This window comes from Paroedura picta, chromosome 7 (assembly GCF_049243985.1).
Source record: "Paroedura picta isolate Pp20150507F chromosome 7, Ppicta_v3.0, whole genome shotgun sequence".
Taxonomy (NCBI): domain Eukaryota; kingdom Metazoa; phylum Chordata; class Lepidosauria; order Squamata; family Gekkonidae; genus Paroedura; species Paroedura picta.
Genome location: NC_135375.1, coordinates 22,981,162 through 23,002,136, shown reverse-complemented (window position 1 = coordinate 23,002,136; position 20,975 = coordinate 22,981,162). Strand labels below are relative to the sequence as shown.

Genomic DNA, 20,975 nt, shown 5'->3' with positions numbered 1-20,975 from the left:
TGCCTACGTGCGTAAGAAAACATTAAGTATAAAATGACTTGGAATTCTGTTTGGAATCATGTGGTCTAACTGGTGGCTTCTTTCTGATTCCTCTTTCAGCATATCCCAAGCCCCGCCAAGAAAGTGCCAAGGATTCCTGGGAAAACAGACTCTGAAGTCGTCGCTGTTTCCCTTTCCAACGGGGAGCATTAAGTAGATAACCTCTGTGAGGTGGGAGTCGGAAAGAAAAGATCAAGGAGGGGTGGGGAACAGGGCAAGGGATTAGCTGTCGTTACTTACATTCTGCTGTACAGTACTGCTTAGTTGGAGCATGGAGAAAAATTAATCTTTGCGGTTCTGTCCTTGATTCTGCGGTTTGCTGACACATACTGTTTCATAACGCTTAAAAGAATTAATAATAAGGTTCTTGGACAAGAAAGGACCAAAGGCTGTTTCTGAGGATTGATTGGTTTTAACAATACACTGCAGGAATAGGTACCTTTAATTTTGGCTCAGGAAAAAAAAAAGAAAAAAAGTTGTGCTTCTCCTGCCTCTTGTTTTTAATAAATCTCAGCCAGTTTTTGCAAAATACGCCTCCAGGAACCAAGAGGGGAACCAAGAGAGGAACCAAGACTTTTAAAAAGCCATTTTTGAGAGAAATGGATATGACCTAAAGCCATGTATGAGACATTTTAGTGATTCTCAAATGTTAGGGGCATGTGTGCCTTAACAATATAAGTACCCAGTCTCTTAAGTGCAAGCATCTGTCCACTCCTTCGAAGAGCCCATGGCTTTGAAGAGCAAAGGAGTGCGACTGGCTTGTTTTCAAGGTGCTGTTAATTGGAGAAACTTTTCCCAATTGCCATTCCCAGAAAGCTGGAGGTCTGAGACTTAACTGATTTTTATTTGGTTTCCAACTTCGTGCCCTCCTCCTAGAAACTCCCTTTTCTCCTGCCCCATATTTATTTGCTGTGCTGGTGAAGCTAAGGAATACACACACACATGACTGGGGGGCAAAAAAGCTCCTTTCCCCCTCAGAACTGCTCATGGCAGAATATTGTATCGGTGAGGCCCTGGTGCCTCTTAGGAGGAACTGGCAATCTAGTGTACTCTAAACGTCACATGTGATCTTTTATAAAGGTTACTCGAGAGTTTGCTCTGTAAAACTTGGCTTTCAGATAATACAGAGGTTGTCAAAAACTCACAACCCAAGAAGGGTTCTTGTTCATCCTTGAACTTCTTGTTCCTCGAGCCTGTCCTATGTACGTGGTTGGATCCTATCTACAATAGTTGTGGTTCTGAACTCCTGTACATAGCTTCATGTTTCAAGCTCCCTGTTTCAAACGTCATAGGGCCTCTGCAGGAGCACTGGGAGGTAACATTCTCAGAGCACTGATCGCAGAGCAGGCCTCTACAACTTATGACTCTCCAGCTACGTACGGTGGCCAGCCAGGGACTTGATAAACCTCCGTTAGCTGACTGCAGTGCAAAAAGAGGTCTTTCTGGGATTGCATTTGGTCGCGTGACCTCATGAGCTGGTCCGAAGGAACCGCTGTAGAATACAGATGCTCCCCGGGGGAAGGGGGTAACCAGTGAGCAAGTTAGGGTCATGCTGGAACGGAAGGAGGGGAAAGCCCCTGGTTTGTAAAATACATTGCATTTACATTTAAGCTTACTCAGTTTTGTCTTTCAGTTTTTATTTTGCTGTGAAATTCTTCCCAAAAAAGCTTTGTGTGAACAGGCTGGTGGTGGGGGGAAGGCTTACAGAGTTAGTTCATAGCGTGCAGGGTTTGATGGAATGTCTTGTTTCGTTTGTTTTTTTTAAAGGCTGTCAATGACTAAAATGAGATGATGGGCATCCGTACGGCGTGTTAATGTTTTGACTTAACAGGACTTGGTCTGAGGTGTTGTGGCCGAAGGGTACGAGCTGGGGCTGGGGTGGGGCTGTTCTCACGTCGCCTGACATTTATCGAGTCCGTTGCAGGCAATGGACACGGCCCAGAACCGCAGCTCAAAATTATAATCTTTATAAGCCTCACAAAATGGTGAGGCAGACGCCTTGTAAAATAAACTTTGAGCTATTTGAACGACCCGTGTGCTAGCCCATGTTTTCCTTCCGGATCCCGTGAGCTGGACCATCAGGACTTGACTCAAGTTGCATCTTGCTTTTTCTTTTTTTTTTGGAGGGGGTATTGCAAAGTCTGGGTCCAATGGCACCTTTAAGGCCAGCAAAGTTTTAATTAAGAGGTAAGCTTTTGTGTGCACAGCTTAAGCCTTGGACTGCCAATGTGGTCCCGCTGCTTCAGATCCCAACACGCCTACCCAGTTCTTGATGTTAATTATATAATCCATGGCTTTAAAAAGAAATTGGCCAATTAGCCCTACCCACTGATTTTGCAAAGGGAAACTGGGTGAGGGGGTTTAACCCTTTCCTCTCTGGCTGTTTCCTCTTGTAAAAGCCATACTTGGGCCAGGCCTTCTTTTCAGCAGCTGTTCAAGCAACAGTGGTGGGGAAAGAGTCCTGTCTCCCCATCCTTCCTCCTCTGCAACCGCAAACTTCTGATTCAGCGTCACTCTGACCTCTGAGCAGCAGTTGTACCAGCTGAGTGATAAATTCAACCAGAGGAATCATGGCAGAGTTGCTGCTCTGACTCCCTTGTTCTCTCTGCTGCTTGCGAATGTGACCCAGGTTGCCCTGCCCCAGCTGCCCACACAGCAGAGTATTGACTGGCCCTGCAACTGAATGGGCTGTTGGTGTCTGGAAGCCTATAATTGTGGCTGGATTTGGGAGAGCCTGGAGTTTCCCAGTTGCCGCTTGCTCTCGGGCCAGACTTGCTGCTGCTTAGCATTAATTCCAATAGATTTCACTCCCCAAATGTGAAGGCAGAAGGAAGGACAGCTGGTTTTTACACCCTGCTTTTCACTACCTGAAGGAGTCCAAAGCGGCTTACAAACACCTTTCCTTTTTTCCGCTCCCTACAACAGCCACCTCACCTGGTGACGTAGGTGGGACTGAAAGAGCTCTAGGAGAACTGCTGTGAGAACAGCCCCAAGAGAACGTCAACTAGCTCAAGGTCACCCAGCTGGCTTCATGTGGAGTGAGGAAATAGAACCCGGTTCTCCAAATCAGAGGTCTGCGGTCTTAACCACTACACCACACTGACTCTCAAAGGGGGAAACTTAAAAATATTAAAAATATTAAAATATTTTGTTTAAAACACATGCCCCCCCTTCAATTAAGGTGTGCAGTCTGTTCCTAATTACAACTACTTCCCCATTGTTGGTTAAGAACATCTGACCTTGGGTATCAGGCTGTGTCATGCCAGTGGACCGGTTGCCTGCTCTGAGTGACAGAGGCTCTCCAGGATCATGGCATACGGAAGATCTTCCCGGCAGTTTATGGGGTCAGGGCTTAAACATTCTGCATGCCAACTAGCAGCCCTAGTGGACTAGTGGCACAATCAATGGGTAGGGAACATTAAAAAAAAATACTTGTGTAGAATTTTTATTCTGCCAACAGCTATTTGAAGACGCTAGTCTCTTTCATGAATTTAACGCTTAAAACCTATGAACTTGGGCAGATTGTGAGTGGGTGGGCAGGAAGGGATGTGCTAGTGTTTGTCTCTTGTGGCCCTTCCTTGCATTGCTGATTGCCACTGTGGGATGGTAGATGAATCTCCTCCAAGCCAGGCTGGATTCTGGGGATTTTTGTGGTGGTGGGGAATCACTTGGGCATGAAATTGGGGTCACTGTGGGTGGGCAGGTCATGGTGAGTTCTTGCATTGTGCAAGTGGTTGGACTAGGTGACCCTGGAGGTCCCTTCCAACTATGATTCCATGAACTCTGTCTGAACTGTTCTTAAGAAGGAGCAGAGTTATGGACTTGACCGAGTGGTTCCCAACCTCTCCGAATTGGGACCAGCTTTGAAACCATATACAACTTTATCTCACACACACACACACACACACACACACAACTCAGGAACCTCCCATAAGTTATCAAGCAGAAGAATATATTCTGTTTTTCCACGTGTATTATTTATATAATAGGATTACTGAGGAACAAGTTGTATGTTACGGTTGTTTTGTGTATTATGTAGTCAAATTCAAATTGGCCATATCTTCCAGCTCCCCCCCCCCCAATTCTCCTACATCCAGTCTTTGCAAGCCGTGTGTAAGAGGGCTCTGCTGCACATTTGGATCCTAACCGATAACTTGAGGACTCTAGAATTCTAACCAGACTGGGATAGACCACGGAGAGTGAATTTATGCGCCATGACAAATAGCTGCTCTGCAATACCGTTCAAAGGCTGTTGTCTGGGATTCAGACCCTTCCTGCATTGATTCTGGCAATCCTTGAGTCTCTTGGACTAGCAGGCGTATGCTCATAGGGAAGAACAGCCTAAAAAGCCTTACCTAGAACAAATCAAACTGAAAAACCACCTAACCCCTACAGGCTATGCTGTCTGAATGCACACAGTTGTTTCCCATGGCACTGCAGCCCCACTGCACTTTCTCAGAACTTAAAGGCACATGGAGTTCACTGGAATTTGTTCCCTATATATTGGTGGTCTAGGTAGTAGCTGTAGCCATTTCTCAGAACTCAACCTAATTCAGGGGTGACACAACTCATAAGGCATCTTTAAAAATTCATTTCAAAAATTAACAAAAAACCAAAACAAAAAAACCCCACACACCCCAAAACCCAAAAAGCAAAGTAATATCAAAGAAAGGTCTCCAGAAAGTGGGCCCAGTGCCAAGCTGGCTCTAGGGCTTATAAAATCAAGCAGAGTTTTGATGAATGTCTGAGGCCCCGGAGGGTAGCCGGCCCTTTCCGTATCTCCGGGTCTCTGGGCTCCGGAACGGTGATAATAGGGACAGTCTCCATACCCCTCTTCTTCTGGACTCTGTGCAAAACAATTCTGTAGATCCCTGTGATGGCGCTATGAGAATCTCTCCCGCAGTTATTCTGAATGTGCTCCTCTGTAATCCCCAGCTTGATCAGCATGCTTTTCACCTCCGCCTCTTCCTCCCGCAGCACTGCGCTCTCCGCCAAGTACTTGGGATCTAGTTTAAAGGGCTCCAGGGGCTTTGGATGTTGCACTCCCCTCATCCACTCACTGTTCATGACCTGCTCAATGGAATAGCGTTCCGACGGGACAGGCTGGAGGATCCCCCGGATCAGCTTCTGGCAAGGTTCCGACAGGAACGGCGGAAAGACGTACGCTCCCTCGAGAATGCACTTTTTCAGCTTGGCCACGGTGTCTGCTCGGAAGGGCATCGTGCCGGTGGTCATGAAATACAGAAGGATTCCCAGGGCCCAGATGTCCACGTAAGAGCCCACGTAGCTGTTGTCCCTGAATAGCTCCGGGGCCGCATAAGGAGGAGAGCCGCAGAAAGTGTCCAGCATCTCCCCTTTTTTGCTCACGGTGCTGAAGCCAAAGTCTCCCACTTTCACGCAAGTGTTGCTGGTGTAAAACACGTTTTCGGCTTTGAGGTCCCGGTGGATGATGTTGTTCTCGTGCTGCGGAGCAAAAAAAACCCCCAAAAGGTCACCAGCACTGAAACAAAGCAATCGATGTGCTTTTTCATTCCCTATCCACGATATGCTAGTTAGGGCTTCAGCCTTTGCAGAGGAAAGAGAAGCAACTTCCCTCCCACCTCTCCCCACTCTTTGTGTCCACTCAGGCCAAGGCTGCTTTTCAGCACTTTTATGATCCTACCGCCAAACCTTTGAAGCATATCCATGGTCGAGGAGGGGCTGTGACTCAGTGGAAGGACGTCAAGGTCCAAGAGTCCAGTCCCTGCATCTCCATTCGAAAAGACCAAGTAATAGAACCATAGAGTTGGAAGGGGCCATGCAGGCCATCTAGTCTAACCCCCTGTTCAACGCCCAAAGCATCCAAGAAAAGTGTGTATCCAACCTTTGCTTGAAGACCACCAGTGAGAGGGAGCTCACCACCTCCTTAGGCAGCCTAATCCACTGCTGAACAATTACAAAGGCAATTCAGATTTAGTAACCCCTCCTGCCCCCATGTGGCACGTGCTATGGGCTCCCGCATGGTGCCTTCTCCCCATGGATCAGGGCCATAGCCTCTCTCCTCCCCCCTTTTCCATCTTTAAGGACACCTCCTCCACTGTGGAAGGCCCCTCCACTCCCAATCTGGCTGCTTCTGCCACAACTGTACTCTGGTAGAGCCCTGCAGATCCTTAAACCAGCTCTAGTGCTACGGGCCCCGTGAACCCTTAAACCACTCCTGAGAGTGAATGTATCTCAGTTTCAGCCCCCACAAGTGAACTTCCTGATGGCATCTGGGTTTTGGCCACTGTGTGACAGAGAGTTGGGCTAGATGGGCCCTTGGCCTGATCCCGCGTGGCTTCTCTTACGTTCTTATGACACGCCTAATTGCAATTTGCTTTTTACTGCTGAATGGAGATTCCTGATCCTTTATCATGTCTGTTTGGAGGCCATGACTATCGCTCATTTCCAGGAGAAGCAATGATAGGCCAGAGAAGACATCAGAAAACTCCAGGACTCGTAGTGATAGGCTAGCAGCATGATCCTTCCATCCCCACTACTCCAAATTCCATTTCACAAAGAATCATCGAAGAGCAGTCATTTGGGGTCAACCCAATGGCCCATCTTGTTCCACATCCAGTTCTACATGGTGGCCATTCAGATGCTCCTAAAAGGCCTCAAGCAAAGCACAGAGGCCAAAACTCCCTGCTGTTTGTTGCTCTACTCTCTCTCTCCCCCCCCCTACCAGGTACTAGTATTCTCAAAGGGTTATTTCCTCTGAATATGAAGGTTCCACTTAGTCATTGCAGCTAAAAGCTCCAATATGTCTCTGCCTTTTAAAAAGTCAGCTTAAAAGCAGTTGAGAAAATAACAGGCTCATGCTGTCTCCAGGTCGGCTGGCTGCCTTCTGTGGGCAACTTTCTTTAAAACTAAATTTTAGAAAATGCAGTAATGCTGCAAAAGGAGTCCATAGTTGTCTTCACATTAGAATGGATTTGGGCTTATAACACTCCTGTAACAGGGTTCTGTGTTACCCATAGGAGCAAGTAGCCTTCAGGCACTTGATTTTGGGTCTAAATGCCAATCAGCCCTGGGTTATATTACTGAGAGTGGAGCCCAGCATTGATCATAGTGAGAAGCTGAATAGAGAGAGAGTTCAATGAGATCTGAACACGCTGGAAAAGTGGGCAAATGAGAACGAGATGCCATTCAGTAAGAAGTAGTGCAGAGTTCTACATCTGGGTCACAAAAATGAGAAGCACACATACCGGGTAGGAGACATACTTCTGGGTAGCAGTGTGTGTGAACAAGATCTTGGGTTACTTTGGGCTGGAAGCTAAATATGAGCAGACAGTGTAATGTGGTGGTAAAGAAGGTGAATGCGGTCTTAAACCGTATCAACAGACATCACATCAAAATCACAAGATGTCATCGTCCCGCTGTATACCTCACTGGTCAGATCCCGCCTGGAGTGCTGTGTGCAGTTCTGGAGGCCTCCCTTCAAAAAGAATGTGGACAAAATGGAGAGGGTGCAAAGGAGAGGGATGAGGATGGTCTGGGGACAAAGCCCTACGAGGAAAGGCTGAGGGACTTGAGAATGTTCAGCCTGGAGAAAAGGAGGCTGAGAGGGGATATGATGGTTCTAAGTATTTGAAAGGTTGTCACTTAGAGGAGGGTAGGGAGTGTTTCCTGTTGGCAGCAAAGAATAGGGCCTGCAGTAACAGGTTTAAACTATGTGTAGAACCCTACTGGGTTTCGGGGGGAAATGTCACAGTCAGAGTAGTTCAGAATGGGCACCTATGGGGCTGGTGAGCTCCCCTTCACTGGCAGTCTTTAAGCAGAGGCTGGATAGATACTTATTATGGATATTTTAGGCTGATCTCATGTTGAGCAGGGGATTGGACTCATGGCCTGTATGACCCTTTCCCACTCTAGGATTCTAGGATTCTATTTCTGCCCCTCCACACATACAGCTAAAGCAGGGAAACCTACACTTCCGTCAGCCTTGCATTTCCTTATTTCAGAGCCAAGAAAAAAACACAAGGAAATCGTGGGGCATTTGTCGGACTCCAGAACAAACTTACCATGTGTTTAACAGCAGACACAATCTGGGAGAAGACGAGCTTGCTCTCTAATTCGGGCAACTTCCCTTCCGTTGTGATCTTGGCAAAGAGTTCACCTCCGCTGGCATATTCCATCACCAGGTGTAGTTTGGACAGAGTCTCCATCACCTCATAAAGCCGGATGACATTTGGGTGGTGCAGTTTCTCCATGCTCGAAATCTCACGGGACAGCAATCGCTGAGTCTTTGGGTCTAATTTTGTCTTGTCCAAAATTTTGATAGCTACTTTTTCTGGAAAGGTAATAGAAGTGTTACTTTTATAATTAAGGGACCTCAGTATTGACTAATACTATGGAGTTCACCCTCCAAAGCATCCATATTCTCTAGGGGAACTGGTCTCTTTCGTCTGGAGATGAGCTGTAATTCCACCTGGAAGCTGGCATCTCTAGCTCTACCACTGATCTACAGCAGGGGTAGTCAACCTGTGGTCCTCCAGAAGTTCATGGACTACAATTCCCATGCCAGCAAACGCTGGCAGGAACTCATGGGAATTGTAGTCTATGGACATCTGGAGGACCACAGGTTGACTACCCCTGATCTACAAGATTGTGAGTGTCCTGCATAGTGCAGGGGGTTGGACTAGATGACCCGGGAGATCCCTTCCAACTCTATTATTCTATGATTCTATGAAATACCTGAGTTGAAAGCCAAACACTACTGTGTTTGAACAAATCCAGAAAAGTGGTCCTCATAAGATGGGTTGAGACTTGTAGGTGTCTGGCAGAAGCCCTCCTGCTCAGTTGCAAAACCTTATTCAGCGGCCATTGTTTCTATGATACCTTTTTGAAGTGCTACATGCCTAGAGTAGGGTTGCCATTATGTCATCTGAGCTAGTAGTTGCTGATGGTCCCATGCTCCATACATTTAACTAATCCTCTAAGCCCCATTACGCACATGCTTCTTACTGCAGATTTTCAGAGTGGTAAGCCTTTAATCTTGACTTCAGATTCTGTGCCCACCTACACACCATTCTCTTTCCTCCAGCATATCCATTCTGCAGCTACAATTTAAAAATGCACTTTTCTAAATCAAGATGGAACTGCCTCAACCCGAGACTGTTAAAAATTATTTTGATGGAAACTAGGAGCATAGATTGGAAACTAAGCAAGGTGGTGCATGGGGAGATGGAGAACCGTGTCTGGTGGGAGGGACAAATGGACCATAGGGATAGGAAAGGAGGACTGAAGGGTAGAACAGAGTGTGGTGGGGAAATGCTCCGAAGGAAGGGTTATGTTTTCCATTTAACTCCAGGTTATACAGGGTGGTGGTGGAAAAAATGGACCAAAACTAGTCTCAGATAAAATATAGAAAAATTGAACTGAAAGCAAAGGGAGGGCTGAATCGTTGCAGAAGGGAACATTACTCCAATTTGAGGCAAGCAGATAATGCGACAGGAAAGCAGAATGGCTAATAAACCCCAGGGGAAATGCACTGGGAATGTGATAGAAACCACCATTGCATAAAAGGCCCAAGATAGACCAAATACCTGACTAAGTACAAATCAGCTTTGTATGTCCATTTTGAGAGATACTGATAGGAATGCCAGTCACTAATTGGGACTTGGGGATCCTCCAGAATTACAACTCATCACACTACAGAGATCAGTTCCCCTGAAGATGGATGCTTTGAGAACGGCTCTATGGCACTTTATCCACTGAGGTCCCTGTCTTCCCCAGGCTCCGCCCCCCTAATCTCCAGGACTTTCCTAAACTGAATTAGCAACTCTACTCCTCCATCCCAGGTTGCCTGGGGGGGGGGGCGGAATAGGCAACCTTAGATACTGGTAGGTGTAGAAAGGAGCCGTCTTTATCAGTTCAATCTAAGCATTCTTGCTCAGAAGTTAAGTCACGATGAGTTTGTCTTTCAGCAGCAGGAAAAAAGAGCAAGTGCAGTGAGCACCGACTGATGAAAGCCCAAACCCTGCCAAAATATTTATTAGCAATGCTACTGGACCTTTGATCTTTTCTCTTGCACAGAAGTGAATCCAAAAACGTTTTCAGTGGGACTTGCAGGTACAGGTATAAGTACAGATGGAGATAGGACGTGCAACGAGAGAATGTCAGCAATGGCTACAGGATTCCCTTTGTTAAATTATGCAGGTGAGAGAATGGGTTATGTGATCAGAACAACAAACTCAGCTGCCTTGGCAAGACGATTAACTGCTTTACAACAGGGCTACTTCAAGACTGTCATCAAAGGATTTTTATTCTTTTCAACAACTGGAACCTACATCATTCGGCCTTCTTTTATTTGTACCTGTTGTCACAGTATTTCCTATCTACAGAAAAATATATTTTCTTTAATTCCTCCATAACAATTAGGGTCGCCAACCTCCAGGTGGTACATGAAGATCTGGAATTACATCTCCAAGCTATGTAGATCAGTTGCCCTGGAGAAAATAGCAGATTGGGGCAGGGTGGGGTTCTGTGGCATTATTTCTGGGTGAGGTCCCTTCCCTCCCCAAGCCCTATCCTCCCAGGCTCCATTCCCCCAAATTTGCAGCTATATTCCAACCCAGAGCTGGCAACCCTGATAATAATTACTTAATAACTAGAAAACCTTGCCATAACTATATGGATACTAATTCCAGAGGAGTAAAAAATAAACAGCAAAAAACTCCAACAACAACCAGGAGTCTCGCGACCGCTTAAAGACTAACACGATTTTATTCAAGTGCAAGTTCATTTGGACTAGAGCCCACTTCTGAATTGCATCTAAGAATTCTAGTTCTAGTATGGGAATCTAACATATAAAATTCCTAGGGATTGCTAGAACTACCCTTGTCACATCTGTGTAGCTCTAGGAATCACCAGGAATTCTATGGCCAGAAATTCCTGTAACATGACAAGACTGTGTTTGGGGAGAGGGGGTGTTTGATGCTCTGGTTTTGAGGCAAAACTCTATGGTTTGAAGCAAATTCTACCAGAGTTTTGCTCAACAGCCAAAGCATTGACCCTAATGAGCTAATGTCACTTCCAGGTGATGTCAGCATGTCAGAAAGCTCCTAGAAAGCTTCCCCCCCCCCCATCCTCCACCAGCAGTATCGAAGGACCGGTAATCCTACTCCTGAGGTGAGTCTCCCACTGGGACGTGGTCTCCCAAGACCTGAGGGGGGAATGGGTCGAAACTGATGCAACTTCATATGAGTTTTTATTATGTATTTTATTAAAATGACACGAAAAAGCATGGCATTTCCCACTGTTGACCAGGATGGCCAAGCCAGCCTGATCTCATCAGATCTCAGAAGCTAAGCAGGGTCAGACCTGGTCAGAATTTGAATGGGAGAATGCCAAGGAAGTCCAGGGCCACAACACAGAGGCCACAGCAAACCTGACCATCTCCTGCCTTGGAAACCCTGTGTGATTGCCGTAAATCAGCTGTGACTTGACGCTACCACAAAGGAAAGATGGCAACAGGAAACACTGCATGGGGGCGGGTGGCATTCCTGTGGGTAAAGTACATGTCAAGGGGGGCTCCGGGTGATTCATTCAGTGGGCAAGATACAGAAAACCGCAGAACCACACCGCCCAGGAACCAGCATGGGAGAAAGGCCAGTTGATCCAGGAGGGGTGGAGAGTTCCCTTTTCGTGTAGGCTGGGATTAGGGAGCTCACTCAGGTTTCTCTTCTCAGGTTCATAACGCAGAAATGAGTGAGCTCAAAACAACACTCATTTATTAAGGCACATCTTTAATTTAAAAAATTGACTAAGCAGGGACTAAAGCAGCTCACACAAATATTGGGAGGAGGTAGACCACTTAAGGTTGCCAAATGACCCTTGACTACTGGTGGGAGGTGGAGGGGGGGGGGGTAAGACTGCCAGCTTCAGGTAGGGAATTGCCTGAATATTTGAGGGTGGAGCCTCGGTGGGCAGGGACCTCAGTCGGGTAGAATGCCACAATCCACCCTCCAAAGCATCCATTTTCTCCAGGGGAACTAATCTCTATAGTCCAGGCTTTCTCAACGTCCCTGGAAAGGTTTCCCGAATGGGTGAGAGTGAATTAATTTATATATATATATTTACAATGTCAAATATTTATGGAGTGCTATGAACATATATGGTCATGTCAATCTCTCCCCCCCCACCCCCAATGTGGCTAATGATGGGCCTGGAGGGGGTGGGAAGGGGCCGGATCCCAGGTGGGTGCATACACAGCTATGCTTCCCAAGCACATTCTGCACAATTGTGCCACTTCCAGGGTTTTGCAAAGCCTGAGGAATGTTTCAGGGGCTTCTCAATGATAAAGACATTGAGTCTATTGTAATCCCAGAGGATCCCCAAGTCCCACCTTGAGGCTGGCATCCAAAAGGCCACCGCACAGATGACCATACAGCCTTCCTAATTATCATGGATGATTAGCATGGGTGTTCTCATCTGAAACAAATATGCACTGGAAAACTAGGGGAAGGTGGAAGAGATCTACATGACCTCTCCCTAGCTACCCTTATATACCTGTCATAGAATCATAGAATCATAGAGTTGAAAGGGACCCCAAGGGTCATCTAGTCCAACCCCCTGCACCATGCAGGACACTCTCATCCCAATCGCTCATCCACTGTAACCTGCTACCCCCTTGAGCCTTCACAGAGTATGCAAACAGATAACTACCCCAATTTAAGTGTCTGTGCTTGAACGTGCACAAGCCGAGATAATCCAGCTCCGGGCATAGACTCCAGTTCGTAGTCTGCACTCACTCAGAAGTCAGCCTATTAAAAGATGCTTTTGCACAGTGATCTCTAATTCCCGCAGTTGCCAGTTAACATCTCTGTGGCCTCAGGGCACCATCCTCCTGCCCCCCAATACATCCGCCATAAACTGGTTCCACCTACCTTTGATGAGAGAATGGATCCCAAGCTTCACCTGAGAGAAATTCCCTGTCCCGATTTCCCCTCTGACACGGTAAAATCCAATCCTCTTCCCTAGAGTTAATTCTTTCACCACCTTCTGATGCTGGGACATATCCCGAGTAAGTTTCTCAAAAGGGGTCAGCCGGCGCTGTTGGCCCTGATCATCGTCCGCATAAACTTCAGTCTTCGTATAGTCCTCTCCACTGTCTTCCCGGTGCCATTTAACGTATCTCTGGTTCCCTGTACTTCCATGCATATATCCTGTGGTCATAGTCTGGGGGAATCACATCTCCACAGGCTTTCGCAAGCTCTTCCAGCGGGATTTGCTCGGAAATATTGACCAGGAGAGAACAGGATCCATGGCAGCCCAAGCAGAGTCCGAGACATCAAAGATTAGCATTTGGTTGCCGGCAGATAAAAATTTAAGAGAAGCCACTCACGTGCGCCGTCAACTAGCCATTTTGAGCTCACAAGAGTCATGGTCTACAGCAATAATGAATGCTTTGTAAATGCAACATCACGGGCGCAGGGAGCACAGGCCTCAGTGAAGCACAAACACGGACGCTCATCTTGACAATTCTTTCGTCGTTAGGTTTCCACAAATGGTATCCCCCAACTTGCAACTGCTTTGAAAGGCATCCCGGATTCCCAAGGTCCTTTGGAGCAGCTGGCCACAGATGGCCAGAGTGGCTACAGTCCTCTCCCCCTGAATCACGTCCCAGTCCAAGAGCCAAAAGCTGGGGTTTCTGTTCTTACATTCTTCGACAGTAGAGGGCTTTTAGCTCCCGATGGGAAAGGCTCGGACGCACCTCCGGAGCCCAGCGGTACAGAACCTGCCCGAGCTCCTTTCCTTTGCCATTGTTAGAGCGATGTAAACTGCGGACGTTGGAGGATGCTAAGAGGAATGTAAGCTTCACGCTGCCTGGAAGGGAAAAAAAAATCTGATCTTCGGTATCACACAAGTCACATGGAGCGCCAGCAAAGGATTAAGTGACTGTGATGCCACCTTAAACCCGCCTCAGTTTAGATGAGGTTTTTTAAATGCCTTGAGCCTTCTATAAATTCTGCTGGCTACCGTGCTCACCTGAGGAGGAGGAGAAGAAAAAGAAGGGGCAGAAAAATGGGTTAGAGCCTTGGAATCTCCCAGGAGGCACAGAAATTGCAACTTGGTTCGTTCAGCGATAGGCAATTGCTGAACTGGGTAACCATTTGACCTCTCCTCCTCTTAGCCAGGCATCAAAAGAGATTTGCAAAACTGTGAACTGATAACATCCCCAACCCATAACCCAGCTAGCGTCTGCTGAAAAAAACCAGCTCCTGAAAGCACAGCTTCCTTCTCTCTGTGCTGTCTTCCCGTTTCCCAAAGGCACAGCAGCAGCCTTATGTAACCAATTCAATTGTCATTTTGTTGGCCCGAAGCATCTCTTTGTTGCCTACGGATGCACTGAAGCTTTCCTCAGTAGGCCAGGAGTCCACATTCTGAAATCTGCTTATCAAGTGGTTTCTGTGGCCTGGTCCCGAGGAACCTATCCTTATTTCCCCAGAATATTTGGGAACTGGGCGCTCCAGCTCTGCTGCTCCCAGCCACCTAAAGATCTGCTTGCCTCAAACACTTCTAATCCCCAACGCTCCAGAAAATCTCAACCAAAACTAGTAGTGGAGGCAGCTTACCAACCAAGTAAAATATGGTGGTAATCTGATCTCTATGGTGGTAATGAGCCTCTTGTGGCGCAGAGTGGTAAGGCAGCAGACATGCAGTCAGAAAGCGCTGCCCATGAGGCTGGGAGTTCAATCCCAGCAGCCGACTCAAGGTTGACTCAGCCTTCCATCCTTCCGAGGTCGGTAAAATGAGTACCCAGCTTGCTGGGGGGTAAACGGTAATGACTGGGGGAGGCACTGGCAAACCACCCCGTATTGAGTCTGCCATGAAAACACTAGAGGGCATCACCCCAAGGGTCAGACATGACCCAGTGCTTGCACAGGGGATACCATTACCTTTACCTCTAATCTGATCTAGGGCACATCTTGGATAATGCACTTTCAATGTGCTTTTGCAGCTGGGCCCATTCCACACACGTTACATAATGCTCTTTCAATAGAAGCAGGTTTTCCTGTTCCATGGATAAAATTCCCGCTGCAAAAGCACACTGAAAGTGCATTATCCAATGTGTGCAGAAGTGCATTATCCAACAAGTGTTGAACAAGCCCAAGTCACAACAAATTTATGGCAACACAGTAAGGTTTACAAGGCAAGAGACGGACAAGGGAAGTTTGCCATAGTCTGACTCTCCTTAGCATAAGAAGAGAGCCCCTGCTGGATCAAACCACTGGTCCATCTAGCATCCTGTCTGCAACGGTGGAATGTAGCTGAATTGAGAGCACTGGGCTACATTCCACTGTTCCTGCATTTCTGGTCATCATTTGCTGCATCACTGAAAAAGCCATTAGAACACAAAGAGACCCGAAGACTTCTGACCAAGCGAAAACAGATGCTTAGTGCAGGCTTTCTGCGTAAGTGGCCGAGAGAGGACATAAATAGCAAAGCAGTTTAAGGGTTGTGGTGCTGAGGACAATAGGCAGCAGTTGGATACGGCAAAGAAAGACACAAGCCGCCCCCACCCCCGAAACAACATTCATTATTCAGAATCTCTGCTTGCATTACTGCTTCAGCTGCTGACGCTAATCATGCCATATTCAATTGTAATAAATGGACATCTTGAGCACGGGAACACCCATTTCCTCCCATTTACACCCATTTACATAATTTAAATTTACATAATTAAAACACATGTGTTCTTTTCTGGCTGAGGATGCTGCACCAGCCTTATGACAATAGCGGTGATATAAAGTGATGAGCCAGGGATATTTCAGGCCCCAATACTTGCCTAAGGCTTTGCTTTCTGCTTAGGTGAAGACACAGACTCGGAAATAAGCCCTAAACCAGTGGTTCTTAACCTGGGGGTCGAACGACCCTTTCACAGGGGTCGCGGCAGTTGACCGGGGGGGGGGCGCCATCCACACAGCAGCCTTGCGGGGTAGACTGAGATAGAGCATTTGTCTGTCTGGAGCAGTGGAAAAGAGCGAGATCGGCATGGTGGGACAAGAGGCAGAACTGAACTGAGAAACCCCAGGGAAAAAAACAGTTTATATACAATCATGATCAATGGATCTTCACACCATTGGTCAGTTTCGGTTTAATTTCTGTGAAAGAACACTTGCATAATTTTATGGTTGGGGGGTCACCACCACATGAGGAACTGGATTAAAGGGTTGCAGCATTAGGAAGGTTGAGAACTTCTGCTGACTTTGTTTCCCTCTCACATTTTTGTCTCCCTGTTTTGACTGACGGTCCCATCAATTCTGTTTCAGTGCCTCTGTTATTGAGCTCTGAGCCGTTAAACCTAAATGCATGGCATTAACATGTTGTTCTGAAGAGTAAACATAACGGTCAAGGTCAGGAGAGTATCTGTAGGTCAGGTTGCAAAACACCTAGAGATTCAAGGGGCAGAGAGCCTGGGGAGGGTGGGGTTTGGGGAGGAGAAGAACCTCAGTAAGGGGCAATGCCATAGAGTCTACCCACTAAATCAGCCACTTTCTCCAGGGGGACTGATATTGGTAGTCTAGCAATCGTCTGTAATTCTGGGAAATCTCCAGGTGCCACCTAGAGGCAGACAACCCTATTTGCTTGGCAATGACATGAGACCACCGACAGGGAAGGCTGGGGCTAAATCAGCCAGTTTGGTGTAGTGGGTAGGAGTGCGGACTTCTAATCTGGCACGCCGGGTTCGATTCTGCGCTCCCCCACATGCAGCCAGCTGGGTGACCTTGGGCTCGTCACGGCACTGATAAAACTGTTCTGACTGAGCAGGAATATCAGGGCTCTCTCAGCCTCACCCACCTCACAGGGTGTCTGTTGTGGGGAGAGGAAAGGGAAGGTGACTGTAAGCCGCTTTGAGACTCCTTCTGGTAGAGAAAAGCGGCATATAAGAACCAACTCTTCTTCTTCTTCAGTAATATCAGGGCTCTCTCAGCCTCACCTCCTTCACTCGGTGTCTGTTCTTTAAATCTACCCTATAATCAAAAACCTAATTCAGCTCACATTTAGAGTGTGTTTCTTTGGGGAAAAAGCAGATTTTGCTTGTAATCAGTGATTTACAAATGTAGGAATTGATAGCAACTTCCTCCCACCCTGTCAAAGACCTTCTCTGTGCTCACAAAGCATAAAATAAATAGAGCCAGCTTGATGTAGTGGTTAGGAGCACGGGATTCTAATCTTGCCAGCCAGGTTCCCCGCTCCCCCACATGCAGCCAGATGGGTGACCTTGGGCTTCCCACAGCACGAATAAAGCTGTTCTGACCGAGCAGTGATATCAGGGCTCTCTCAGCCTCACCCGCCTCACAGGGTGTCTGTTGTGGGGAGAGGAAAGGGAAGGCAAATGTAAGACGCTTTGAGACTCCTTCGGGTAGAGAAAAGCAGCATATAAGAACCAATTCTTCTTCTTCTTCAGTGATATCAGGGCTCTCTCAGCCTCACCCACCTCACAGGGTGTCTGTTGTGGGGAGAGGAAAGGGAAGGCAACTGTAAGCCGCTTTGAGCCTCCTTCGGGTAGAGAAAAGCGGCATATAAGAACCAACTCTTCTTCATTAACCATTGCAGGGAAGACACGGCTTATTTCACCTCTTGCAATATGTAGTTAAAAAGCTCCAAGAATCTAGTGGCTTTCCTTTACAGGGTTTATTTAACATTATCATGGAAAGAATCCTGGAGAATCAGTAGTGTTGACTTTCAGGAATCTTTATTTATATACTCTACTCTACTCCCACCCTGCACCATGGAGACCAAAAGCAGCTTATAATATGGTTCACCCCCCAAGAATTTAGTGGCTTTCCTTTACAGGGTTTATTTAACATTATCATGGAAAGAATCCTGGAAAATCAGTAGTGTTGACTTTCAGGGATCTTTATTTATATACTCTACTCTACTCCCACCCTGCACCATGGAGACCAAAAGCAGCTTATAATATGGTTCTCCCCCCAAGAATTTAGTGGCTTTCCTTTACAGGGTTTATTTAACATTATCATGGAAAGAATCCTGGAAAATCAGTAGTGTTGACTTTCAGGGATCTTTATTTATATACTCTACTCTACTCCCACCCTGCACCATGGAGACCAAAAGCAGCTTATAATATGGTTCTCCCCCCAAGAATTTAGTGGCTTTCCTTTACAGGGTTTATTTAACATTATCATGGAAAGAATCCTGGAAAATCAGTAGTGTTGACTTTCAGGGATCTTTATTTATATACTCTACTCTACTCCCACCCTGCACCATGGAGACCAAAAGCAGCTTATAATATGGTTCTCCCCCTTCCTCCGCTTTACCTTCTCAGCAACTTTCTGAGGTCAATTAGGCTGAGGAAAGAACTGGATCAAGGTCACCCAGCAAACTTTCATGGTAAAATGTGGATTCGAACCTCCGTCTTCCAGATTCTAGTACGGCACTCTAACCACTCCATCATGCTGGGTGTGATATAATCTACAATCAAAACTACTGGAGAAAATGGATATTAAACTGGATGGCTAAAATACTAAAGCAGCTTTCAAAAATTGAGGTGATTTTATTCTGTGTAAAAAAAAATCACCCATCCTCACAAGACAGAAATGTAGACAACTTTGTGGCCTCCTTTTAAATGCCACACAGCTAATTTACATGAGAAAGGAGGCCAGGTGAGACCATTCTTGAGTCCCTCACAGATTTTATCTCATCGCCTTTCTAGCTTTTGTGTTATGAAATCAATGGAGGTTTTTCTTTGAAAGAGAGAGAATGCACGCACCCACATCGACGTGGGCATCAGGAAAATGAAAAAACATTTCAATTGCCTCTCTCCCAGAACTCTTTTTATTACCTTTTCCAGCAGCCCCACGATGTACAATAAATCATTCTTCAAGGGAATAAATATAACCTCACCCAACTCCACCTTTTCCCACCAAGCAGTAGGATGTTAGACTTAACGTTACAGAGTGTGTTTCTTTGGGGGGAAAGAACAGGAGATTTTGCCTTTAAGCAGTGATTGACAGCTGTACGAATTGAAGGCAGCATTGTGAGATGCAGAAACAAACATGGACTAGCAGTGGAAGGTTGCCAGACCCCCTCCAATGGAAGCAGGGTTCCCCTACTACCAGGCCCCACAGCTAATCAGCTGACCAGCAGGGGCTCAGCATTCCCACCCATATCACTTCTGTTAGGAAGTTAATCCCCCTGATGTTTTCTGATTTGATTCTATGCCCTCTTTGATACACAACGTAATATCACCACCAACCTGTCCCTCACTCTCCAGCCCGTAGAGCTTATACTTAAGAATGACTGTTTCCCATGGATCTTCCCCATTCTACCATGCTTCTGAGATACCTACTATATCGAAATTATCACTGATAATTTCTAACCACAAAGTCTGTATAAAAGTCTGTGCATGTTTTTCTCCAAGCGATATTGGACAATGGAGGGAAACATGACTTCTTCTCTTTATAAACTAATGCAAAATTGAACAGGCAAAACAATACCTTTTATGTCAGTCAGTGAAGAGGATGTGAGCTTTGAAATTACATGCAACTTTCCCCTTAAATTCAAAACACTAAAAGGGGGTGGGGGGGGAAAGTTACTATATGGCTTTGATCTAATCGTGCACCGATAGGGTAAAGACTTTCATATCCACCTTCCATCCTCATGTAGAAAGAAGCTATCAAAAATCAGACCAATAAACTTGCAAGCCATTTATGGAAACAGGAAACAGAAGAAGAAGAGTTGGTTCTTATATGCCGCTTTTCCCTACCTAAAGGAGGCTCAAAGCGGTTTACAGTTGCCTTCCCGTTCCTCCCCCCACAACAGACACCCTGTGGGGTAGGTGAGGCTGAGAGAGCCCAGATATCACTGCCCGGTCAGAACAGCTTTATCAGTGCCGTGGTGAGCCCAAGGTCACCCAGCTGGCTGCATGTGGGGGAGTGCAGAATCGAACCTGGCATGCCAGATTAGAAGTCCGCACTCCTAACCACTACACCAAACTGGCTCTCAGTTGAGATGACCCTCTGAATGTTTGGTTGATTAATCCCCCTGCCCCCAAACCACACCAGCTTTCTACAATCTAGACTGCAAGGATGTAATTACGAGAGAGAAACTCACAAAAGGCAAATTGCCCCAGCAAAATTAAACTAGACAATCAAGAGGATAAGTTTATGTCAGTTAAAAGCATGGGACATTTCTCCCATTCTGCCCTTCTCAGTCATTCATTACTCATCTTCAGAACAGAAATGGGCCCAAAATCTGCTTGTATTTATTTTAATTCATAGTCTATGCCTTGACACCCCCTCCTAGTTAGCTTGCTTACCTGACCAAGTTAGGAATCTGGCATCCTGAATGGAACACGCCCTCTTTTGTCACACCCCAAATGATCCAATATTCCCCCCCCCAAAAAAAATAGTTTGGACAGAAGCCTTTACAAATGAATCTTTTGCCTACAGGAAGGATGTACCTTCCGTACAAACAAGATTGGACTCGAAGTAAAAAGAATGACCTTGAGTCTTTTAAGCATGCCTGAAAGAGAATGAAAGAGAGAGAGAGACTCAACAAGCCAATACCAGGCAACTGGAGGTCTGAAATAGTCAAGGCTATTTTTACTTCCATGTTAATACAGGACTTCTGGCATTTCATTCACTGACTAATCCATCCTGGATTTGCTTAATACTGTGCTTCATATTGGCCTGTCACTGAGACAAAATAATCTCAGCTGTTATGATTGTGCAAAATATTACAGAGAGGTAGGAGGCTGATCGCATTTATCCACAGATGGACTAGCACCCAGGGCTTTAAATTACCGTATTTGCCGGCGTATAAGACGGCTTTTTTCCTCTGAAAAACATGCCTCCAAGTGGGGGGGCCGTCTTATACGCCGGGTGCTCTTCTGGCGAGCAGCAAGCGGCGGCGAGCGGCGGTGGGCGGCGGCGAGCGGCGAGCGGCTC

General features: G+C 46.5%; 2 protein-coding genes across 8 annotated transcripts in view; one reads left to right on the top strand and one right to left on the bottom strand.

Annotated features, from left to right (window-relative positions):
• HMGCS1 (3-hydroxy-3-methylglutaryl-CoA synthase 1) overlaps nucleotides 1-2,066 on the top strand; it is a 28,645-nt gene extending 26,579 nt beyond the window's left edge. For all 3 annotated transcript variants that reach the window (XM_077347063.1, XM_077347064.1, XM_077347062.1), the window contains exon 10: nucleotides 100-2,066. In XM_077347063.1, coding sequence (XP_077203178.1) covers nucleotides 100-192 — 93 coding nt within the window. In that variant the 3' untranslated portion in view covers nucleotides 193-2,066. The remainder of the gene's footprint in view (nucleotides 1-99) is intronic.
• Nucleotides 2,067-3,994: 1,928 nt separating this feature from the next.
• Nucleotides 3,995-20,975, bottom strand: part of NIM1K (NIM1 serine/threonine protein kinase) — a 32,051-nt gene continuing 15,070 nt past the window's right edge. For 2 of the 5 annotated variants that reach the window (XM_077347066.1, XM_077347067.1), the window contains exons 2-4: nucleotides 12,948-14,049; nucleotides 8,082-8,350; nucleotides 3,995-5,502 (exon numbers count right to left, since the gene is read on the bottom strand). In XM_077347066.1, coding sequence (XP_077203181.1) covers nucleotides 4,753-5,502; nucleotides 8,082-8,350; nucleotides 12,948-13,236 — 1,308 coding nt within the window. In that variant the 5' untranslated portion in view covers nucleotides 13,237-14,049 and the 3' untranslated portion in view covers nucleotides 3,995-4,752. Of the gene's footprint in view, nucleotides 5,503-8,081; nucleotides 8,351-12,947; nucleotides 14,050-20,344; nucleotides 20,561-20,975 lie in introns of those variants that run through there. The other 3 variants (XM_077347065.1, XM_077347068.1, XM_077347069.1) reach the window with 3 other exon arrangements.